The 24,369-nt window shown below is 33.9% G+C and overlaps 3 protein-coding genes across 3 annotated transcripts in view; all 3 read left to right on the top strand.

Moving 5' to 3' along the window:
- Positions 1-3,361: 3,361 nt before the first annotated feature.
- Positions 3,362-4,543, top strand: LOC140438826 (uncharacterized). The gene is made up of 2 exons (XM_072528470.1): positions 3,362-3,533; positions 3,618-4,543. Exons 1-2 carry the CDS (start codon positions 3,362-3,364, stop codon positions 4,541-4,543), a joined length of 1,098 nt encoding a protein of 365 aa, XP_072384571.1.
- Positions 4,544-4,702: 159 nt separating this feature from the next.
- LOC140438825 (uncharacterized) lies at positions 4,703-22,800 on the top strand. Its single transcript, XM_072528469.1, has 4 exons — positions 4,703-4,943; positions 6,032-7,439; positions 16,377-16,453; positions 22,727-22,800. The coding sequence occupies exons 1-4, from the start codon at positions 4,703-4,705 to the stop codon at positions 22,798-22,800; spliced, it is 1,800 nt and encodes a 599-aa protein (XP_072384570.1).
- The window catches only part of LOC140439795 (facilitated trehalose transporter Tret1-like), a 93,036-nt gene continuing 84,606 nt past the window's right edge, over positions 15,940-24,369 (top strand). The window contains exons 1-3 of the mRNA XM_072529935.1: positions 15,940-16,088; positions 16,377-16,453; positions 21,919-22,014. The gene's annotated coding sequence lies outside the window, so the exon portion shown is untranslated. The remainder of the gene's footprint in view (positions 16,089-16,376; positions 16,454-21,918; positions 22,015-24,369) is intronic.

Raw genomic sequence — 24,369 nt, 5'->3', positions numbered from 1 at the left:
TGCTTGCACGTCATTCAAGATGTACGATGTCAGAACCCCACAGCGTTGCCAAAACATCAGAATAGTTAGTAAGTGAGGAATTTTAAAATGTCAACCTTTTGTCAAACTATTATATTAACAGTAAATATACTTAGTTTTTTAAGACTACTGCAACACACTAAAATACATAAAAAAACATTTTAATACTAAATTATATAATCTACATTTTAAACTTTTTTAGGGCTTTAATAGTAAAAACGTCCCGCCATTATTTCTTGTTCAAAATAATATATCTTATATGAAAGATTATCAGCTTTCTACATACTATTTATTTGGTTTTGCATAGCACAATCATAATACACAACAATAATTAGTTTTTAAAGCTATTAATCTAAATTTAATATGTATTTATAAATACAATTTATTAATCTTAATATATATAAATCTCGTGTCACAATGTTTGTCTTCAATGGACTCCTAAACCAATTAACCGATTATAATAAAATTCGCACACCATGTGCAGTTTGATCCAACTTGAGAGATAGGATAGTTTAAATCTCAAATTATAGTCGCAATTTTAATTTATTGCTAATTATTTGTCTGTTATTATTTGACAGTCACAATTATCTGTTGACTCCAAATGATTCTAACAGATGTCGATACCTTTCTACTGGGTTGAGTAAGTAATCAATAGATGGCGCTGCTATGGTAAATCTACGAACGTGTCATATAAGATACATTTTAATTGTATTTGAATTGAATTGAATTTGAATTCATATTATAATGAAGATAATACAGTGAAATTAATCCTGTTTTTTACTTATTTGTGCTTCATTGATCAAAACTTTATAATTTAATTTGAATATATGTATGTAAGTATTATCACATAATTATAAAATTTAATTAAAATGTCAATGCAAAAATGATACACAATTTCCTACACTTTTTCAATAGTTGTACAAATATTTTTTTTTATTGTTTTTATTTAACCTCTATTAAAAAATATTTAGCACTTATTATTTCAATGTGCTATGATAACAAGTTTTTAAGATTTTTTTTCTTATATTTTAATTTATTTCTAATTATTTGTTTGTTATTATTTGACAGTCACAATTATCTGTTAACTGCAAATGATTCTAACAGATGTCGATACCTTTCGACTGGGTTGAGTAAGTAATCAATAGATGGCGCTGATATGGTAAATCTACGAACGTGTCATATTAGCTACATTTTAACAGCATAATTACCACGTGTTGTTGACGCTATAAAATTAATTAAATTTATTTTGTAGTGAACGAAATATCGTATAATTCAATTATTTCCACTTTTTAAATTTTTGGTGTTAGCATAGCCGGCCACGTGTTACTTAGACTGAAGTGTAAATTGAATTCATATTATAATGAAGATAATGCAGTGATGTGCTTCATTGATCAAAACTTTATAATTTAATTTGAATATATGTATGTAAGTATTATCACATAATTATAAAATTTAATTAAAATGTCAATGCAAAAATGATACACAATTTCCTACACTTTTTCAATAGTTGTACAAATTTTTTTTTTTATTGTTTTTATTTAACCTCTATTAAAAAATATTTAGCGCTTATTATTTCAATGTGCTATGATAACAAGTTTTTCAGATTTTTTTTCTTATATTTTAATTTATTTCTAATTATTTGTTTGTTATTATTTGACAGTCACAATTATCTGTTAACTGCAAATGATTCTAACAGATGTCGATATCTTTCGACTGGGTTGAGTAAGTAATCAATAGATGGCGCTGATATGGTAAATCTACGAACGTGTCATATAAGCTACATTTTAACAGCATAATTACCACGTGTTGTTGACGCTATAAAATTAATTAAATTTATTTTGTAGTGAACGAAATATCGTATAATTCAATTATTTCCACTTTTTAAATTTTTGGTGTTAGCATAGCCGGCCACGTGTTACTTAGACTGAAGTGTAAATTGAATTCATATTATAATGAAGATAATGCAGTGATGTGCTTCATTGATCAAAACTTTATAATTTAATTTGAATATATGTATGTAAGTATTATCACATAATTATAAAATTTAATTAAAATGTCAATGCAAAAATGATACACAATTTCCTACACTTTTTCAATAGTTGTACAAATTTTTTTTTTATTGTTTTTATTTAACCTCTATTAAAAAATATTTAGCGCTTATTATTTCAATGTGCTATGATAACAAGTTTTTCAGATTTTTTTTCTTATATTTAAACGATTAAATTAGTATTTCAATTCTTATTGAAATTATTATTTAAAATCTATAATTTAAATATGTACATGTCAGTATTATCACATAATTATAAAAGTTAATTAGAATGATTTTCAATTTTTCTTTTCTCATATTTAAACGATTAAATTATTATTTTCAGTCAAATGCCACCAAAAAAATCTAACCTCAACAACGCGAGCAGCAAAGGGTCACGACGCAAACGTGTTGAAAGAGCTCAGCAATTACCAGAACAAATCGAAACAAGAAATGCAGCTCAAAGAATCAGGACTGCAGAAAGTCGTGCACAAGAATCTCAAGAACAGCGTGACGAACGTCTGCAACAGAATATTACGAGAACAAGAGTGGCACGAGAATGTAACATAGCTACAGTACGAGTACTAGAGTACTAGATCGACAAAGGCAACGGATCAGCCGCTTATTAACACGTGCATCATTCGTTCGGCTTGCCTTTGAATATGCACCAGATATTAACTACTCAGCGCATTCAAAAATTGCTATCGGTGGAATGGATAAAGTATGTCAATATTGTCAGGCATTGAAATTTCGGAATGAAGCAGCCGGCATGTGCTGTGCATCAGGAAAAGTTGTGCTGTCACCTCTACCCGCTCCGCCGGAGCCTTTATTATCCCTTCTTACTGGCAATTCAGATGATTCCAAATTATTTTTGCCTAAGATACGCAAATTTAATTCTTGCTTCCAAATGACGTCATTTGGGGCAACTAAAATTTGCGATCGTGCATCCGATGGACGTAATTTTGAAACTACATTCAAAATTCAAGGCCAGGTGTACCATAAAATCGGATCACTGATGCCAATGCCTGATAACAATCCGAAATTTCTTCAAATTTATTTTATGGACGATTGTGAAGAGCGCGTGACGACTCGGTGCCTGTATAATTTTATTGAACAAGCAGAGGAAAGAGCAATTGTGGTATTGTTGGAAATTTTTTTAGAAGATCACAATCAACTAATTCAATTGATCAAAAGAGTTTCGCCACGACTGCAAAATGACAATTATCAAATCAAATCGTCATAAAAGCCGACAAAGTACCATTAGGTGAACATGCTGGTAGATTCAACGCTCCAACTGTTGATGAGGTTGCTGTTATCATGGTTGGTGATCCAGTTGACAAAAGATCTATAAAAATTACACGGCGAGACAACACTGTCAGTACGATTTCGGATCTACACCGTTCATATGACGCACTACAATATCCATTGATATTTTGGCAAGGACAAGATGAATATCACCTTAATATCAAACATTATGATCCAAATACCGGTAAATTTGACAATTATCTATTTACTTTCTTACTGTATGTATAGATTTTAATTTCGTATTGCATTTTAGTTTTTATTTTTTTAGGTGATTACAGAAATAATAAAGTTAGCTCAATGAAATACTACGCATACCGAATAATGGTTAGGCAACATCAAGACAATTATATCCTTCGATATCGTCAGCTGTTCCATCAATACATTGTTGATATGTATGCTAAGGTCGAAAGCGAACGCTTGCGATTCCTTCGATTCAACCAGGCAAAACTACGATCGGAAGAATATATTCACTTACGAGATGCTGTTGCTGGAAACATCGATGGAAATTTAAATCCCAATGACATCGGTAATGCTTTCATTTTACCTTCAAGCTACATCGGCAGTCCACGGAACATGCAGGAATACATACAAGATGCGATGACTTACGTACGTCATTACGGCCGACCGGATTTATTTATTACATTCACATGTAATCCGAATTGGGAAGAGATACAAACTTTACTATTGCCAGGACAACAAGCCATTCATCGTCATGATTTAACTGCACGTGTGTTTAAACAAAAATTGAAATCCTTAATTGATTTTATTGTTAAATATTCAATTTTTGGTATCACACGTTGTTGGCTGTATACGATAGAGTGGCAAAAGCGAGGTTTGCCTCATGCCCACATTTTGGTTTGGCTTAAAGATAGAATCCGTCCTGAAGAAATCGATCAAATAATTTCAGCCGAAATTCCAGACCCATTAATTGATCAAGAATTATTTGATATTGTCACCAAACACATGATCCATGGGCCATGCGGTGCTTTCAACATGACGTCACCGTGCATGGAAAATGGAAAATGTAAAAAAAAATTCCCAAAGCCGCATACGAATGACACGATCACGGATATTGATGGTTATCCAATGTATCGCCGCAGAAGTACTGAGAATGGTGGCCACACATTTACAATGCGACTGCCGAACTTTCCAAATCAAGTTGAGTTTGATAATCAGTGGGTGGTACCATACTGACCACTACTTTCAAAAACTTACAAAGCTCATATCAATGTTGAGCTTTGCAGTTCTGTTAAATCAATTAAGTATATTTGTAAATATGTAAACAAAGGCAGTGATTTGGCCATATTCGAAGTACAGAACATAAATAAAAATGACGAAATAGCACGTTACCAAATGGGCAGATACATTGGCAGCAATGAAGCTATTTGGCATATTCTCAGCTTTCCCATCCACGAAAGAGATCCTGCTGTCCAACATCTGGCAATACATCTTGAAAACGGTCAACGTGTATACTTCACTAAAGAAAATGTTCTCCAAAGAGCGTTCGAAGCTCCGAAAACGACTCTAACTGAATTTTTTACATTGTGTCAAAAACCTGATGTTTTTGGCCAATTCGCGAAGACATTGGTGTGTGGTGATGTTCCACGTTATTTCACATGGAACAAATCCAGTAAAAAATGGGAGCCACGGAAACAAGGAAAACCACATCCTTCCTTCTTCTTCTTAACATGCCATACACCAAAGTGCGTAGGCGACTATCTCATTACTAGAATTCTGTTCTTGGCGGCGTGACACAGCTCGCCTGTATTGTGTATTCCTGTCCATTCTTTAATATTTCTTAACCAGGATAATTGTTTGCGGCCGGCTCCTCTCCTACCTTCGATCTTCCCTTGTAGGATTAACTGAGGTATTTCATATTTTGCTCCTCTCAATATGTGCCCAAGGTAACCAATCTTGCGTTTTTTAATTAATTTAAAGAGTTCTCTTTCCACGCCGGCTCTCTTAAGGACGTCATCGTTTCGAACTCTATCCACCCAAGGTATGCGCATCATTCTTCTTAATGACCACATTTCAAATGCTTCAAGTTTGTTGATAGATGTTTTTTTCAAAGTCCACGTTTCCATGCCATAAAGCAAGATGGACCATATGTAGCACTTGACCATTCTGTAGCGTATTTCGAAATGTAGGTTTTGATTACATAGAAGCGGTCTGAATTTCACAAAAGCTTGTCTTGCCATTTGTATTCGGGTTTTTATCTCTTGTTGTGGATCCGATTGGTCATTGATTGTGGTGCCAAGGTATTTAAAAGTTTTCACGCGTTTTATGCGATCGTCACCTATGCATATTATCGGGTTTTCTGGAGGGTTTCTGCTAATGACCATATATTTCGTTTTCAAAATGTTGATTTTGAGGCCATATTTTTTACCTATGCTATTCACCCTATCAAGTAATAACTGCTGATCTTCCAATTTATCAGTTATAATCACTGTGTCGTCTGCATAGCGTAGGTTGCTAATTGGTATGCCGTTCACCTTAATGCCTAATTCCGTGTCTTCTAATGCTTCCGCAAATATATTTTCAACATATAAATTAAAAAGCATCTGTTGGCCCTATGTAGTAGTTCCATCATGATATCATGTTTAACATTGTCAAATGCCTTCTTGTAGTCGATGAAGGTGAGGTAGACATCTTTTCGTTGATCTAAACATCCTTCCATTACAGGCATATTCAAAGCTAAGACATTGGGGAGACTTTACACGGTACATCCAAAGCAACGTGAGTGCTTCTATTTACGTTTGTTATTGGTGAATGTTCCCGGACCAACGTCTTTTGAATTTTTACGAACAGTTAATGGTCGAGTATTCAATACATACCAGGATGCATGTCGTGAACTGCAATTGCTAGAAGACGATAACCATTGGGACTTAACGCTTGCTGATGCTGCGTTGACATCAACACCGAATAACATTCGTCAGTTGTTTGCAATTATTTTGACGACATGTTATCCCTCGCAAGCACAAACTTTGTGGGAAAAATATAAAAATTGTATGACAGAAGACATCTTGCACCGAATTAGACAAACAAATCAATGCCAAAACATAGATTATACACCAGAGATGTACAATGAAGCATTGGTCTTGATCGAGGATTTATGTGTTCTTATTTCAAATTTACCACTTAATCATTATGGTATGCCATCACCTAATCGTCCAGCCACCGACTTAGTCAATACCGATTTACAACGAGAAAATCAATATGACCATGGAAGTTTAGCAACAATTATCATGAACAGTGAACCATTACTGACACCAGAACAAAAAATTATTTATGATCAGATTATGCTGGCTGTTGCTGCTGAACAAGGCGGTTTTTTTTTCTTGGATGCACCCGGTGGAACCGGTAAGACATTTTTAATATCGTTGATTCTTGCCAAAATACGGTCGCAACAAAAAATCGTATTAGCAGTAGCATCGTCAGGCATTGCGGCTACTTTACTGGATGGTGGGCGAACAGCACATTCAACATTCAAGCTGCCATTGGACGTTCGTAATAAACCAGATGCAATGTGTAACATCAAAAAGAATTGTGGAATAGCTGCAGTGTTGCGGAAGAGTTCTATAATAATTTGGGATGAGTGCACAATGGCACACAAATATTCACTTGAAGCATTAAACAGAACTATGCAAGATTTAAACAGCAATAATAAACTTTTCGGTGGTGCTATCTTACTTTTGTCTGGTGACTTCCGGCAAACCTTACCGGTTATACCTCGCTCTACTTTCACGGATGAGATTAATGCATGTTTGAAACAATCATTCTTATGGCGAAGTGTTGAAACACTTCGATTGACCATAAATATGCGAGTACAATTGCAAAATAATCCATCAGCACAAATATTTTCCGAACAACTACTAGATATTGGGAACGGTAAAATAGAACTGCAACCAAATACGCAATGCATTAAACTACCAGACAATTTTTGCACTGTTGTTCAGGATAAAAATGAATTGATTCAGAGTATTTTCCCGGATATACAGAATAATTATTTGAATTATGAATGGCTTAGTCAACGGGCGATTTTGGCAGCCAAAAACGTTGATGTTGACGAAATTAACTTCCAGATACAACAGTTGTTACCAGGTGATCTGATGTTTTTTAAATCAATCGATACTGTTGTTGATGAAAATGAAAGTGTAAATTTTCCGATTGAATTTTTAAATTCATTAGATATCCCTGGAATGCCACCACATAATCTTCGATTAAGGATTGGTTCCCCTATTATTCTCCTCCGTAATTTGAATCCACCTCAATTATGTAACGGTACGCGTTTGGTCATCAAAAAGATCACCGGAAACATTCTTGAAGCAACCATTTTGGCTGGGAAGTTTAAAGGAAAAGTGGTCCTGCTGCCACGTATTCCGATGATACCATCAGATTCTACCATAATTCGTTTAGCTTTCGCCATGTCTATAAATAAATCTCAAGGTCAAACAATGTCCATTTGTGGTTTAGATTTGGAAAATCCATGTTTTTCTCATGGGCAACTATATGTTGCGTGTTCACGTGTTGGGAAACCGTCGAATCTATTTGTGTTAGCTAAAGACAGGTTAACCAAAAACATTGTGCACCGATTGGTGTTAAATTAAATTGAAATTAAAAGTATTTATAATTCAAAAAAATATATATTAATGTTTAAAAGTTTAAGACTGTCTGCCTTGCCTACCTCATTCATGAGTTTAAGCGTCACATGTTATTTACTGTATTATACTGTAATATACTTATATTTGTTATAAAATTAAATGGAAATAATAAATCTGATAAATTTTTATTTTTTACCTATTGATTTCTGCTTAATATCAAGTGTAAGAACATTTTAATTAATTGTGTTCAACGTACTTCCCCTTCAAATCTCAATCCAGTGAATTTGTATACCAACATCAACATTTTCGTCTTTGTTCGTAAATAATTTCATTGTACTAAAGGGTTATAGTAGTAGAAAGTCAAATAAGGAGATCACCATATTTTTTTACAAATACCATCTGCGTGAAAAAGCATAGTGGACTCCGTGACTGATGTTCTCTTATTGTTCCTCTTAGATTGTTTACTATAATGTAATATAACAAAAACTTTAGCCACAGCAACGCGTGGCCGGGTCAGCTAGTATATATTATATTTTGATCAAATTGTGTAAGAAATCAAAACATAAACAAAATTCTTACTCTAAAAAAGTGGCAACACTTTATATATTCATATTTTAGGGCATATGAAAATAGAACCGGTGGCACATTTGGTAATCTAAAAATGCCTACTGGTGATGTTTTGTACTGTGTACGATTCCGTTAGACGTCTAATGTACATCAACAAGGATTGTAAGAAAAACTCAAAAAAATTGTGTTATGAAGTACAATTATGAAATTATGGAAGGAAAACCATTATTTAAATAAAAAATTCAGAGGTTACTTTCTACAGAAAAGAAATGTATCGATAATGTGACAATTGAAGACTATATGGTACTTACATATAGATTGTGTCCTTCGTTAAATTTAGCTAATTTCATAAATGTTTAAATTTTACAGTCTAGAAAAAAGGCAAGAGGTAGAAAATTCATTGATCAGTTTAAACAGGATATAATAATAAGTTGGTTAAACTTATACGAATGACTCTGGAGGGTTCCAAAGCTATGGTGAGAATAGATGGAGATATGACGCAGGCCTTTGATATTGAAAATGGAGTTAGACAAGGGGATGCCTTATCAACAACACTTTTTAATCTAACTTTAGAAGCTGTTGTTAGAAAACTGGATGTAAACGGCTGTATTAATACAAGATATATGCAAATATGCGCATATGCGAATGATGTTGCCATAATAAGCCGCAACAAAAGGGTATTCAGCGAAAAAGTCATAGAACTGAAACGAGAAGCTGCTACGTTTGGTCTATATATAAATGAAAACAAAACAAAATATATGGAGTGCACAAAATCGAATGAACATGAGAATCTGAAGGTAGACAACCATACCTACAAATATGCCTCCACTTTTCCCTACCTAGGCTCAATAATAAATGACAACAACAACATCAGTCAAGAAATACAAGCACGGATTCTTAGCGGTAATAAGTGCTTTTATGCATACAAAGACTTAATGAAAATTAAGTTACTGAATCGTGAGTCTAAGCTGAGAATATACAAAACAGTAATTAGACCAGTGGTCACATATGGATGTGAAACGTGGACCCTCTCAACCACTGATGAAAATCAACTGAGAATATTTGAGCGCAAAATACTAAGGAAGATATTTGGACCAACCCAATGCAGCGATAGTTCGTGGAGAATTAAAATGAACCACGAGCTGGATGAACTAATGCAAAGCGCAGATATTGTCAGATTTGTAAAATCACAAAGACTAAACTGGCTTGGTCACCTAGAAAGAATGCCAGATAATCGAGCTGTAAAAGTAGTCCAGAGATGGAAGCCCCAAGGAAACAGAACAATAGGAAGGCCCCGTAAAAGATGGATACACGACGTAAAGAGGGATCTTAAAACCATGAACATCAGGCAGTGGCGAAGGAAAGTATCCGACAGGGCAGAATGGAAGAACATTGTTAAGCAGGCCAAGACTCACAAAGGGTTGTAGCGCCATTAGAAGAAGAAGAAGAAGTTTAAACAGGATGTTTCTTAATGTACTTCACGGGACATTACAAAAATGTTTTGTGTAACAAATTTTGTTTACCCAGCCCTAATATATTATTTAAAAATAATATACCAGACAGCTACTCAAAAAGTGATACTAATTTGTCGGATACTACTGTATATTCATATTTTAGGGTAGGGGAGCCTGGGTACGGTTATAACTGTATACGGTTGTAACAACTCGAATATCATCGAAACTGTGTACGGTAGGCCAGGGGCACAAAGGTGGGGATACGTAGAAAACGTGGCCCGACACGATTCTCAGTGATGCATCACCTTTCGCGCAGTAATTACAGTTACAGTGAGACCTATTGTGTTTTGTCAACCAAAAGTAAGTAGTTTGACAATTTTTTCTGTTATAACTTAAATAATAATATTATCACGTATTTTAAAATATGCCTATGTAATCGTCGCAGTTTAGAGATGTTTATATGTTTTTGTATAGGTTATGCTACTTCGTGCTTGCGACAGTCTTATTATCAAAATGGGGGGTTGTAACAGTTGTAACGATTTTCATGAGGACGGTTTTAACAGTAATTTTAACATTACTGTAATTTTATAGGCACCATTTTTGTATTACAAATGCCTAAGCAACGAATAAGAAAGACCTCGAGAGGTAAAAACGACATATTGTTGTACAAGAATGTTTACAATTAAATTAAATTAGGTGCTTCTTTAAAAAGAGCAGCAGATAAGTACGGCGTTAATTATGTTTCTCTTTTGAGATACAAGCAACACAAAAGGATATGTGGCTCATAACAGAGTTTTTAACGAAGACCAAGAGCGGCAATTAACGAAGTATCTCATTCGTTGTGCGGATATACATTTTGGTCTCTCCAAAAAAGAGGTAAGAAAGTTGGCCTTTGAACTTACCGTAAAATATAATTTGAACGCTCCTTCCACTTGGCTGGAAAATAAAATGGTTGAAGAAGAATGGTTTCGCTCATTCATGAAGAGAAATTCCGAACTATCTCTCCGCGCTGCTCAAGCCACAAGCCTGTCTCGGGCGACAAGTTTCAACCGATATAATGTCAATATGTTTTATGATAATCTTCAGACTGTTATGGATTGCGATCACTTTGAACCTCAGGATATATATATATATATATATATATATATATATATATATATATATATATATATATATATATATATATATATATATATCGAAGGATAGGATAATCGACATAGCAAGCACCTCAGACAGAGTAGCTAGTCTAAGTCTAAGACTATCCAGAAGATACACCATCCAAATTGTGCAAGTATATGCACCAACCATATCCCACTCCAATGAGGAAATAGAGGAATTCTACAATGAAATAACTGAGGTGCTTAACAAGAACAAAAGCCAATTTAAGTATCTAGTCGGGGACTTTAATGCCAAAGTGGGTAAACAATCAAATCAAGAACAATGTGTCGGCAACTTTGGCATTGGAGAAAGAAATGAAAGGGGAGAGAGACTGGTTCAATACGCACATTACCAGAACCTCTCAATCGCCAATACCTATTTTAAGAAGAACCTCAATAGGAAATGGACATGGTTAGCTCCCAATGCAACTACCAAGAACGAAATAGATTTCATCCTAACTAATAAGCTGAAAACCATAAAGGATGTAAGTGTGCTCAACAAATTCCGAACAGGTAGCGATCACAGACTAATTAGATCTCGGGTCGTTCTAAACACTAAACTAGAAAGAATAAAATTACTCCAGAAACCAACTGCAGGGGTAAATATCACTAACCTAAGCAACAACTCGGAACGCTATCAAAATTTAATTCAAGAAAAATTACAAGACCCAACGAATAGCACACACTTAATGGAAACAATCTTAAATTGCGCCAAAGAAGTTGGAGGATCACAAGCACACAACAGCAATAGAAAACTTTCAGATGAAACAACAGCTCTCCTGAAACAACGAAGAGAAATGAAAATTAACTCCAATATCAATAGAATTGAATATACCGAACTGTGCAAAGTAATACGGAAAAAAATCGCAGAAGATATAAAAACCTACAATGAACGACTTGTACAAAATACAATCGAAAACCATAAAAACTATAGGAAAACCAAGAGGAAGTTGGCAATCGGTAGAAAGCAAATAATAGCATTGGGAAACAACAACGAAAGGATCACAAATAGGAATGAAATAATAAAATATGTAACCGAATTCTATGAGGGTCTATATAAAGCTCCGGAAGCACAAGAAATAGGCGAAGAAGAAATTGCGGTTCAAGAAGATGTACCAGATGTTCTCGTGGATGAGGTAGAGGCAGCTCTTAAGAGCATGAAGAACGGCAAGGCAGCCGGTAATGACGGTGTTACAGCCGAACTTCTAAAGATTGCTGGTCAAACAACTTGGAAAATCCTAGCAAAAATATACACAGACTGCCTAAAATCGAGACATATTCCAAAAAAGTGGAATTCAGCCAACATAATCCTTATTCACAAGAAAGGTAGCAAGGAAGACATTAGAAATTATAGACCGATCAGCTTGCTACCTGTGATATACAAGGTATTCACCAAAATCATTAACAACAGAATACAGAACACACTTGACGCTGCACAACCCCGAGAGCAAGCAGGCTTTAGAAGTGGCTTCAGCACAATGGATCATATTCAAACATTAAGGGAAGTAATGAGCAGAACAAAAGAATATGATCTACCACTGGCGCTAGCATTCATAGACTTCGAGAAAGCATTTGACTCCGTATACCCAAGAGCAGTCATAGAAGCTCTTGTCGACCAAGGAGTAGATAAACCATATGTCGAAACGCTAGCAAATATATACAAAGAGGCCACAGCTAGAGTAAGCATATATGAAAATACCCCAGAATTTCCCACTCAGAAAGGAGTCCGACAAGGAGACACCATATCCCCTAAACTCTTCAATGCAACCTTAGAAAATATTTTCCGGAAATTAGACTGGAACAACCAAGGTCTATGTATAGATGGAGAATACCTAAACCATCTTAGATTCGCTGATGACATCATTCTAATTGCTAGAAGTCCTGAAGAATTACAACTGCAAATTAATGACCTTAATACAGCCAGCAATGAGGTAGGCCTAAAAATGAACCTAGCAAAGACTAAAATAATGTGCAATGATCTGATCGCCAACGTGGAAATAAAAATTAATGAAACCTCGCTAGAAGTAGTAGATGAATACATATACCTGGGACAGCTCATACATAAATCGGGATCACTACTTCCGGAAATCAACAGACGAATAAAACAAGCGTGGTCAGCATTCGGACGAAATTCCATAGTCTTCAAGTCCAAAATGCCACTATACCTCAAGAAGAGAGTATTTGATCAATGCATATTACCCGTCTTGACATATGGATGTGAAACTTGGATATTAAAGAGAGAAATAACGTCGAAACTCCAAGTAACTCAAAGAGCAATGGAAAGATGTATGCTAGGGATAACAAAGAGGGATCGTAAAAGAATTGAATGGATACGGAGGCAAACCCAGGTGACTGATGTAATCCAAAGAATAAAATCCCTGAAATGGCAATGGGCAGGACATATGGCAAGAAGAACAGATAACAGATGGACCACTAGAACAACTATGTGGTATCCCAGGAACGCTAAGAGACCAAAGGGGCGCCCAAATCTCAGATGGGATTATGATATTAGAAAATTAACAGGAACAACGTGGTCTCGAATAGCACAAGATAGAAAAATATGGGCGCAAATGAGCGCAAATTATTAGAACAACTTATAACTAAGACATCGTCGAATAATAATAAGAACATAAAATAACATTGAAATAAGGGAGGCTGCACCGTAATTGGAAACGGTTGATAAAGCTGCACATGATGATGATGATGATATATATATATATATATATATACATATATATATATATAATGTTGACGAAACCGGCGTTACTATAGTACAGAAGCCTGACAGAGTTATTGCAAGACGTGGCACAAGGCAGGTAAGACAATTACTTCTACTGAACGAGGCACTTTGGTCCCACTAGCATTTGCAGCTAACGCATTAGGCAACGCCATTCCACCTATGTTCGTGTTTCCTCGAATTAGATAGCAAGAGCATTTCATTGGAGACGGACTAGTGGGATCAATTGGTGTCGGTAATCCATCAGGGTGGATGCAAGAAGAGTCATTCATTATATTTCTTAAACATTTTCAAAAACATACGAATAAGATATTAATGATGCTAGACAATCATTCGTCCCATATACATATCAACTCCTTAGATTTTTGCAAAGATAATGGGATAGTATTACTGTCATTTCCGTCCCACTGCTCTCACAAGCTACAGCCATTAGATAGATCCGTTTATGGGCCTTTCAAAAAAGCCATTAATACTGCCTGTGATGCTTGGATGGGAAATCATCCAGGAAAAGTCATGACTATTTACAACATACTGGGTATTATAACTATCGCAATGTCACTTGCTCTCACTCAGGTGAATATCCAGGCCGGGTTTCGAAAGACAGGGATCCTCCCAGTCAACCTCGATTTGTTGCAAGAAATTGATTTTGCGCCATCGTTCGCGACAGACAGGCCTAATTAAAATACTACTGAAGAGGTGGGCATTTCTAATCAGCATAACATTAGACTTGCACCTGATGACGAATCACTATCACCTTCGTTATTGAATGAGGAAGAGAATGAGTTTCCCAAAAAGGAAACATTCATTGACCATCAAATGCCAGAAACGATTGAAAAATAGACAAACATAGAAAAAGTACTCGAATCATCTACTGAAAAGGTAATCAAAAATAAAGGGAAAGGAAAAGCAAAGAAAATGAAGATTAATATACAATCAGAATCATCATCAGAAGAAGAATACTATTGTCTTATTTACTTAGAGACCTATTCAGCGAGTTGATCTGGAGACATTCAGTGCCAAGGTAACTGCAAACAATGGTCGCACGTGGCCTGTACTGATGGAAGTAGGTATTATATATACCACAACTGTGATGAGTCTGATTAAATATAGGAACACATAATTTGTTTAAAACCCCCTAAACTTACAACTGTTCCCTATTCGTGTTACAACCGCCCCTGGTATGGGGTCGGTTGTAACAATAGCACACACTTATTTAAATGACATATTCCCTCCAAACTATTTTACTTGAACTATTGGTTTTCACATTAATTTAAAGCCTAATGAATATTACTTTACATCAAAGACGTTAATCGTAGCTTACAGCTATAATAGGTGTGCTATAAAGCACTAAAGGAAAATTGTTACAACCGTACCCAGTCTACCCTATATAAAAATAGAACCGATGGCACATTTGGTTATCTACAAATGCCTACTGGTGATTCTGTTGACTTTATAAGTAGGTATACTTGATATTCTCTTTCAAAAGAATTGTGATACATTAGCAGTACAGCCGAATATTATTAAAACATATTATGTTTCTCAATTTTGTAACATAACTTTTAGTCACCTTTTTGAACAAAGTCCACTCAAATATTGAAATTCAATAACAGAAATTTCAATACTCAAAAACATGAAAATAAAACTAAAAGAAAAAAAATAATAAAATGATTATTGGGAAACATCAATAACACATTATTTAATCGTTTATATTGAAATAACAAGTTAAAATAGTCTATTACAATGACAGTTCTGTAACAAATAGTTGTGAAACGTTAGAAAACAAAATCATAAATAGAACGCAGTGAACGAAACAGTTTTATGTTTTTTTTTAATCTCTCGAAGAATGAAAGAGTAACAAGAAAATAGTTTTGAAGTTGGTTGAAATTGAAATTGGTATCAATTTCGTTAAATAAATTTTCAACATAAATCAAAGTCGGCTCTGTCGCGTTCATATGTGCAGTGCCAGTCCACTGTTTTCGTCCAAATAATATGGTGTCAAGGTCACTAAATTTTGACTAAAAAGATCAAGGGTACCGCTGTACAGTGAGAATACGTTGTTATTATACTATGATAATATTGTCGTATCCCTGCGAAAAGTCACTTATAACTGACATTTTGTGTGAAATTTACTTAACTACATCTAGTGGTCTACTTTGGCAGTTTGTTCATCTGTAGAAGTCACTAACAATAAAACTGAACGGAACAGTACATAATTTAAAATTGGTAGGTATTAATCATTAATATGACATGCAACAAAAATATAAAATTCACTAACGGAGTTAACGACTTTTTCCAATAAGATCAATGTGTTACAGAGGGAATATTATATGTTAAAAAATCACTAACGGCAATTAGTGACTTTTGCCACAATAGTGTTATCTACAAAACGAGATTACCTAGACAGTTACGCAGTGCCCGGCCGTCTAAGTTTGTATTAAGTTCTTTCAAATACAAGTGTTGTTATTTTTTAATGTTTAGACTTATTGTTTAGTTATATTATTACTATTGTAGAACGTCGTTTTATATAAATACTGTCAGTATGGAGTCGAGAGGAAAAAAGCTTTTAAAACTAGCTTTAAACCAAGTAGGTAAGTACACAATTTAACCTCACTTTTTTTAAAACAACACTTTAACGTCGTATATACTTTCTCTAATTTACTTACCGTTGCACGTCATCCGCATCATAGCCCGTGAGGTCACATGATACCAACACGAAATAATTATGCGGTAGGTGTGTTCTTTTTCGAATCACTTTGTCGACTTCACTGGCATTACACTGGTCAACACGAAATAATTAGGCGGTAGGTGTGTTCTTTTTCGAATCACTTTGTCGACTTCACTGGCATTACAGCCACTAGATATATTTTATTATATACGCGTAGAAATAATTTTTTCAGATTTCTATTAATGTTAACTTAAAGAAATACACAATAATATGTTTCATTTAAATTGTATAAATGCATTATAAAACGTTTTTATGAAGAACATTCGTTCGGAACACACTGTAACTGTAATCGAACGAAGGTGATATTTTGGCATAAATTGGTAACACTTATTTGACAGTTGCGGTGTTGACACTTTTTGTACTTTATTATTTTGAATTTTAAAGTGAATACCTCGTGTTTTATATTTTTACCTATTTAATAAAATCTGTTCTTTTTTAGAAAAAAATTAGTGTGTTTTATTTCAAAAATGTCACGTAAGAATTTAAATAGGCGTTGTAAAGAGATGGTAGCTCTTGTGCAATAAATATGTGACCTATTTGATTTAAAATGAATTCAGGATTTTTTTATACTTTGGCTATGTCAACTTCGATCTCTGTCAATGATATGACGTGCAACGGTAAGTAAATTAGATGGACTGTATGTATATACTTCATCTAATTTACTTACCGTTGCACGTCATATGCGTCATAGCCCGTGAGGTCACATGATACCAACACGAAATATTTAGGCGGTAGGTGTGTTCTTTTTTAGAATCACTTTACCGAGTAAACTGGCATTACAGCCACTAGACAGATTTTATTATATAGGCGTAGAAATAATATTTGAAGAATTCTATTAATGTTAACTTAAAGAAATACACAATACTATGTTTTATTTAATTTGTATAAATGCATTATAAAGCGTCTTTATAAAGAACATTTTTTGTTCGGAACACACTGTAACTGTAATCGAACGAAGGTGATATTTTGGCATAAATTGGTAACACTTATTATTTGACAGTTGCTGTGTTGACTATAATGTTAATAAGTAATGAAAAAGGTGTTGTTCTTGTTTAAGTATTCCATTTTACCTCTTTATACGACGCATACAAGCGGCTCAAATTGTTTTTAACTTTCTTTCTTTCTTTCTGCAGTTCCTTTTACCCTAACAGGGTTTCGGATTTGGGCTAGCTATTTTAATTTCCATTTACCCACCTCTTGCATTCTTTTCTGTTTCCTGCCATTATTTTCAATTCCTCGAGTGATTTTTATTTAAGTTTTTCCGCCTCTACTACTTGCTGTATCCATTTTTTTCTTGGTCTGCCTCTTTTTCTTTTTCCGATGTTTTTTGCTTCATAAATTTTTCTTGTTATTCTATTGGATTGAATCCTCATCAGATGCCCATACCAGTTCATTTGTCTCTTTGCTATTTTGTTCATTATCGGTTCCTGGTTGGCCATTCTCCTAATAGTTTCGTTGCTTAATCTATCCCATTTTGTCTTTCCAACTATCCTTCTTAGATGTCTCATCTCCATTGCGTTTATCCTGCTCTTATGTTTTTCCAGAATTGTCCAGTTTTCACTTGCATAGAGCACAGTCGGTATCACTATTGTGTTATATATTTTTATTCTTGTTTCTCGTGCAAGTTCTCTTTTTCCCATTATTGGGGCTAACGCATAATATAACTTGTTTGATTTCTTTGCTCTATTTGTTATTTCCCAGTCTATTTTTCCATCATTAGTACTTCCCAGGTATTCGTAAGTTGTTACTATTTCCAATTCTGAGTTTTTACATTTTATCTTTATTTGATTATCTTCCTTATCTCCTTTGCCGCTGATTATCATTATCTTACTTTTTTCCTCGTTTATCTCCATTTTAAGTTCTTCTATTTGTTCTACCCATATATCCATTAGTTTCTGCATTTTATTCTCGGAATCTGCTATTAGTACTATGTCGTCTGCATACATTAAGGACTCTATTGTTACCGGTTGTAATCTGCGGTAACCTATTATTGTCTGTAGTTGATTAGTTCTGACTCTAGTGTTTCTTATCAATTCGTTCATTACTATTATGAATAGCAAAGGGCTATTCATAATAGTAATGAATGGGGCTCCTTGTTTAATACCTCTCTTCCAATTAAATGCTTCCGATCTTTCCCCTGTTATTTGTACCATTCCTTTTACCTCTTTGTAAGTACTTTCTATAATTTTTATCAATGCATTAGGTACGATAATTTTCCTCAAGCATTTCCCTATAATATGTCTTTCTATCGTGTCAAATGCTGCTCTTAGGTCTATGAATGCTAATACTAGTTTTTTTCCCGTATCTATGCTTCTTTCTATTAGGTTTCTAATGATATATATATGTTGTCATTTGTCTGTCTTCCCGGTCTAAATGCTATTTGTTCTTCTCCCAATACCATTTCTACTTTTTGTCTCAGTCTCTTCTCTATTATTTTCGTATATATTTTAAAGCACACCGATGACAGACATATTGCCCTATAGTTGTCGCAGTTTACATGTTCTCTTTTTTTGTATATTGACACGATGATATTGTTCTGCCAGTCTTTAGGGATTGTTTGTTTTTCCCACGCCTCTTTATATATTTTCCATAGCCAGTTTATTCCTTCTTCTCCCATGTATTTTACCTTTTCCGGTTCAATTTCATCATCTCCACCTGCCTTGCCTATTTTTATTTTGATAATCCTTCTATTACTTCTCTTCTTCTTATTTGCTCTGGCTCTGTGTTTTCTTCGCCTTCATTGATTATATTGTCTTCCTTTGTCACTTCGGTATCAAATTTTTTCTCATAATATTCTTTCCATACCCTAGCTATTTGTTCTGGGCTTATTTGTATTTGGTTTAAAGTATCTCTTACTGCGTTTATTTCCTTTCGTTTTCCCTGCCTTATGTGTCGTATTGTCGTCCAAAAGTTTCTATTATTTGTTATATATTCTTCCTGAAGTTCTTCTCCAAATTCTTTCCATGTTTTTGTTTTTTTCCAAATTTTTTCCATGCTATTTTCTTCTTTTTTATTTCTGTCTTCACTTCTTTATTTCACCACCTTGTCCTTTTTAACTGTTTATTATATTTTTTGATTCCACACACTTTAGTTGCTGTTATCTTTAATACTTCACTGTATGTATTCCATCTTTCTTCCATTGTACATGTTTCTTTTTGGCGCTCTATTTGTCTCAGTCTTTTGTTAGTTTCCTCCGTGTAAAATTCTCGCACACTTTTTATCTTTAGTTTGTTTACATTTACTTTCTTGTACTCTTTTCTTTCCACTTCCTTCATTTTCTCATCCTCCAGTTTTGCAGTGACCATCCTGTGTTGTGTAGACAGTTCGGGTTCCTTTTCCGTTAAGATGTTTTTTATATTTTGTTCTAGGTCTTTCGTATAGACTATATAGTCGATTAAGCTTTTCGCATTTCTCTCTTCAGCCACAAATGTATATTTGTCGTTAATGGTTTGTTCACTGAATGTGTTTCCTATTATCAGGTCATTGGTTTGGCAGAATTCCAGCATTTTAATTCCATTTCTATTTAATGTTTCTTCCCCATATTGTCCAATGCATCCTAATCCCCTGTTAATATCCTTACCTACTCTTGAATTCTAATCGCCTAAGATTACTATTTTTTCTCTTGTCTCTCTTAATTTGTCTAATGCGTTTTGGAATTCGTTGTAGAATTCTATCATTATCTCTTCTTCATTACCTTCTGTTGGTCCGTATATTTGTATTATTCCTATCTTGTCTTTTAGATCTATTTGGGCTGTGATTATTCTAGATGATACTGCTTCGTAGTTTGTTATTCTTGATTCTATTCTTTTATTAACTATTATACCGACTCCTTCTTTTGCTCTGTGACCCTGTGGTACTCCGGAATAATATAGACTATATTTCTCATTTATATTGATGTGTCCTTTCCTTATCTTTTTTGTCTCAGTTATTCCCATTATTTGTACGTTCATTTTTTCCATTTCTTCTGTAGCTTCTATTTCCTTGCCGGTCAGAGATGTCACATTCCATGTCGCTATTCCTATATGATTTGTCTTGTTAAGATGTATTTCCTTATTACTGTATTCTTCTTCTCCATTATTGGTGTTAACGTTGATTTCATGCTCCCTGGTTTTTGTATTAACATTATATCCGTTATTTATTTTATTACCGTTTTTATTTCTAATGCTAATATTTAATTTTTCCCTACCTTCACTACTAATGCTATGCCCATTTTTGATATTCCCCCTAACTATAATATTATCACTACTGTTAGTAAGCCTAATACCCATATTCCTATCACAAGTCATATTTCTAATGGCATACTTATCATTTACATTTCTAATCCTATTCCTATTACTACTTAAAACTAAACATTTATCATCATTGTCCGGTTTATTTTGTAATTCTTATTTCTCTATTCGTTGCTTGACCTCTCCTTGGTTCTTTTTATGTTGCTCTGGTAGTTTTTTGAACTACTTTTTCTTCTTTGTAGCACCATCTCCATTCCTTGCCATCTACTGTGATTTTATTGTATCCTATTTTGACTATTTTTCCATTTTCCCTCATTTCTCTGGCTTTATCTCTTAAAGCTTTCATTTTCTCTCTCTCTCCTTTTGTGAGATCCACTGTAATTCATATTTTTTTGGTCTTCACATTCTTAAGTTTGTATTTGTTTCTTAAGATTGTTGTTTTTTCTTCTTCGCTTTCTAGTTCAATTAAGCATGTTTTGACTTCAAGATGATTTTCTCACATAGTAGTCATTCCTTCTTTCAATGTTTTTGGGTCTTCAGAGTCTATTATTGCTCCACTAATGATTATATTCTTCTTTCTTTTTTCTTTGTCTAATCTTTCCAATGAGTGTTTTAGATCATTTAATTCTTCCGTTATCTTTTTGTTATCGGTTTTGGTTAGTTCGTTTTCTCTTTTCAGTTCTTCTTTCTCTTTTGTCCATTCTTCCTTCACCGTTTCTATTTCCAGCTTTATGATTTTTATTTCTTCATTATTTAGTTTTATCTCTTCTTTAACTTCATTTATATATCTTCTGACCTCCTTATTTTCTTCCTTCATTTCTGTTTTCAGCTCTTTTGTTTTTGTTTTTAACATTGTTTTTAACAAGAATATTTTTTAACTCTTGTTTGGTTTCTATTTATTTGCATTAAATATTAATTTGTTTTGTTGTATAATTCACTTTTGCAATAATTATATGACCTATTCGATTTAAAATGGATTCAGGATTTTTTATACTTTGGCAACTATATCAACTTCGATCTCTGTCAATGATAATGACGTGCAACGGTAAGTAAATTAGATGGACTTTAAATGGTTGTATAAATGATTACTATATTACAGGAATCCGAAAATGAGCCCAATCATCTGGTAAAAAACGATCAACCAACTGCATTATTACCTGGGTTATTACCGTTAGATACTCAATAAAGTTTTTCGGTAAGTACCTTATGCTCTGTATAGAACTAACGTCAGCTGCATTCAATTGTTATTAATATCGTAATTTATGATCTTGCTGCATGCAATAAAAATATTCGAATGCTTGCTACTATAATAGGGTAAAGTGCGGTACGCTCTTTAACACTAAGGGATACCGTTTGTTTGCATGCACAAATTCCCACCTGGATGTCATTGAGCATAAATTTTTGAAATCTGGACATTCCTTTATGGAGGTGGACAGTATGCACAGAGCCTTCGAGTCAAAAAAAAACACACCACTGTAACTTCTGTTATGGATTTGATTAATATCATGAACATAGCAAGATCCAAATGAAAGAGAAACTTCGCCAATCCATATTAAATCAAACAGCTTCATTTTTTCGATATGTTGGATTTGAAAGATCTTGCTAAACTCTTAATAAAAAATCGTTTAAAAGATGAAAATGATGACACAGGTAAATGGATTCAAATCAAATGTTTACGTTTTGAAAAAGCTTGTCCACGAGTTATAAAGTTTAGATATGGGTACACTGGACCTTTCGTTAAATTCAATCTAAGTGAAAAAGTTCATCAACTCTATCTTAACGAAAAAGCATGTCAGCACCCTATTCCGATCAGTTCATTAAAAAAAAAAAAAAGGATTTGTTACAACTTTGCAAGAAAGAAGTAATACCTTAGGAATTTTATGCCTGGTATGCTTTCTTACCAACAGCGAATGTACCGGATTTAACAGAGGAACTAGCCGTTGATGAAGAAGACGATGATGAAGAAGCCTTCTCAGAATAACAACTCATTTTAACTTGTTATAACTATAATAAATATAATAATAATATTGTCTTTATTTTTAATAAATCATTACTAGCATATGCGCTCTATTTAGTATTTGGAAAAAATCACTAACTGCTTTTTTTTTGCAAAAAATCAGACGTATTAATAATTACATACTCTCGAATTATACATAACACTCGTTATTCACTTATTGCAGCGTCACTAGAAACAATAAATATGGAAAATATTTTGTCAACGGTTAATTTATAAATTTAAATTATTACTTCAAATTATTGGATCTCGAAAACAGTAAAATGTCAGTTAGTGACTTTTCGCAGGGATCCGACGATATGTTCTATTCCCATAGTAGGTACCTATATATCCTTGTGATTTAAGGAAAGTAGATTTTTTGAACACTTTTTATTTATTATATTAGATTATCCATGTGATTTGGAAAAATATTAAACATGAATATTAAAAATGGCTTGTGGTTCTATATTGTGGTTGATTATATGCGAAATATTATTATAATATTAATAAGTAGTTAATTTATAGTTTATTGTTTCTTAGAAACTTTAGTAATATTTTTGACAGGGAGCTTATTTATATTTATTTGCAATTCCGTGATTTATATTAATTTGGTAAGTATATTGATTTGAAAATTGTAGTATAGAATGCTATTTATAAGGCTATATGAGTACCGTATCTACATCATGATCTAGCGACACCTTTTTTGCATAAATCTCTTACATGGTTTTGTAAATGTTACTGTACAAGTTTGGTTTCATTGGCTTTACAGATATTGTCTTGTCAGTGAACATAAGAATATATTATTTTTTATTGAATACAAACATTCCAGCTACGGATTCGAAACCGTAACGCATCTTGTTACCGTTCGACCGTTACTGTTCGACTGTCACTGCTCGACCAAAGTAGTTTATATTGTACAGCTTTCTGGTGTGGTATGCTCTTTGGTTAAAATTTAAAGTTTAAGTGCTAAGGATATAATAATAATAATATTTGTTAACTTTGGAATTATTGTCAGTTTCCCTGTTGCGCGGCCCCTGCGAATGAGGATGCTCTCTGAACATTAGTAGTAAAAATGTACAGATATACCTAGTAGGAAAACCTGAGACCTAGTACAGTGACCTGGGAATCGCCCAGACATGTAGAGTCTGCGCTATAGAAATATTTTGCGCTTCTATCACAAGATGTCCAAGCTCGGTCAAAAAACTGCCTGCCGAAGTTGGCAAATAGTAGTAGAAGTATCTAAACAAAAAGTAGCAGACCATTTCATTTTATTCCTCTTAGCCTTCTATCGTCCATTTTTTGACAAATAGGCCTCTGCCAACTTCTATCACCGATCTATATCCTGAGCGTCATACTGTATCTGTCAAACAGCTTGATTTTTCTAGAAATGTATTGATTCCAATACTCTTCTGTTTTTCTACAAGTAACAGTTTTTTTGGTAGTTTTGTTTAAATTAAATTTGGTAGTTTTGTTGAGCCCATTCTTACATATGGAGCAGAATGTTGGCAAATGACAGTAAAAGGAAAGAAAAAAGTTGACACGGTTGAAATGGACTAC

This window comes from Diabrotica undecimpunctata, chromosome 4 (assembly GCF_040954645.1).
Source record: "Diabrotica undecimpunctata isolate CICGRU chromosome 4, icDiaUnde3, whole genome shotgun sequence".
In the NCBI taxonomy this organism is placed as follows: domain Eukaryota; kingdom Metazoa; phylum Arthropoda; class Insecta; order Coleoptera; family Chrysomelidae; genus Diabrotica; species Diabrotica undecimpunctata.
This window is presented reverse-complemented; position numbering and strand designations above follow the sequence as displayed.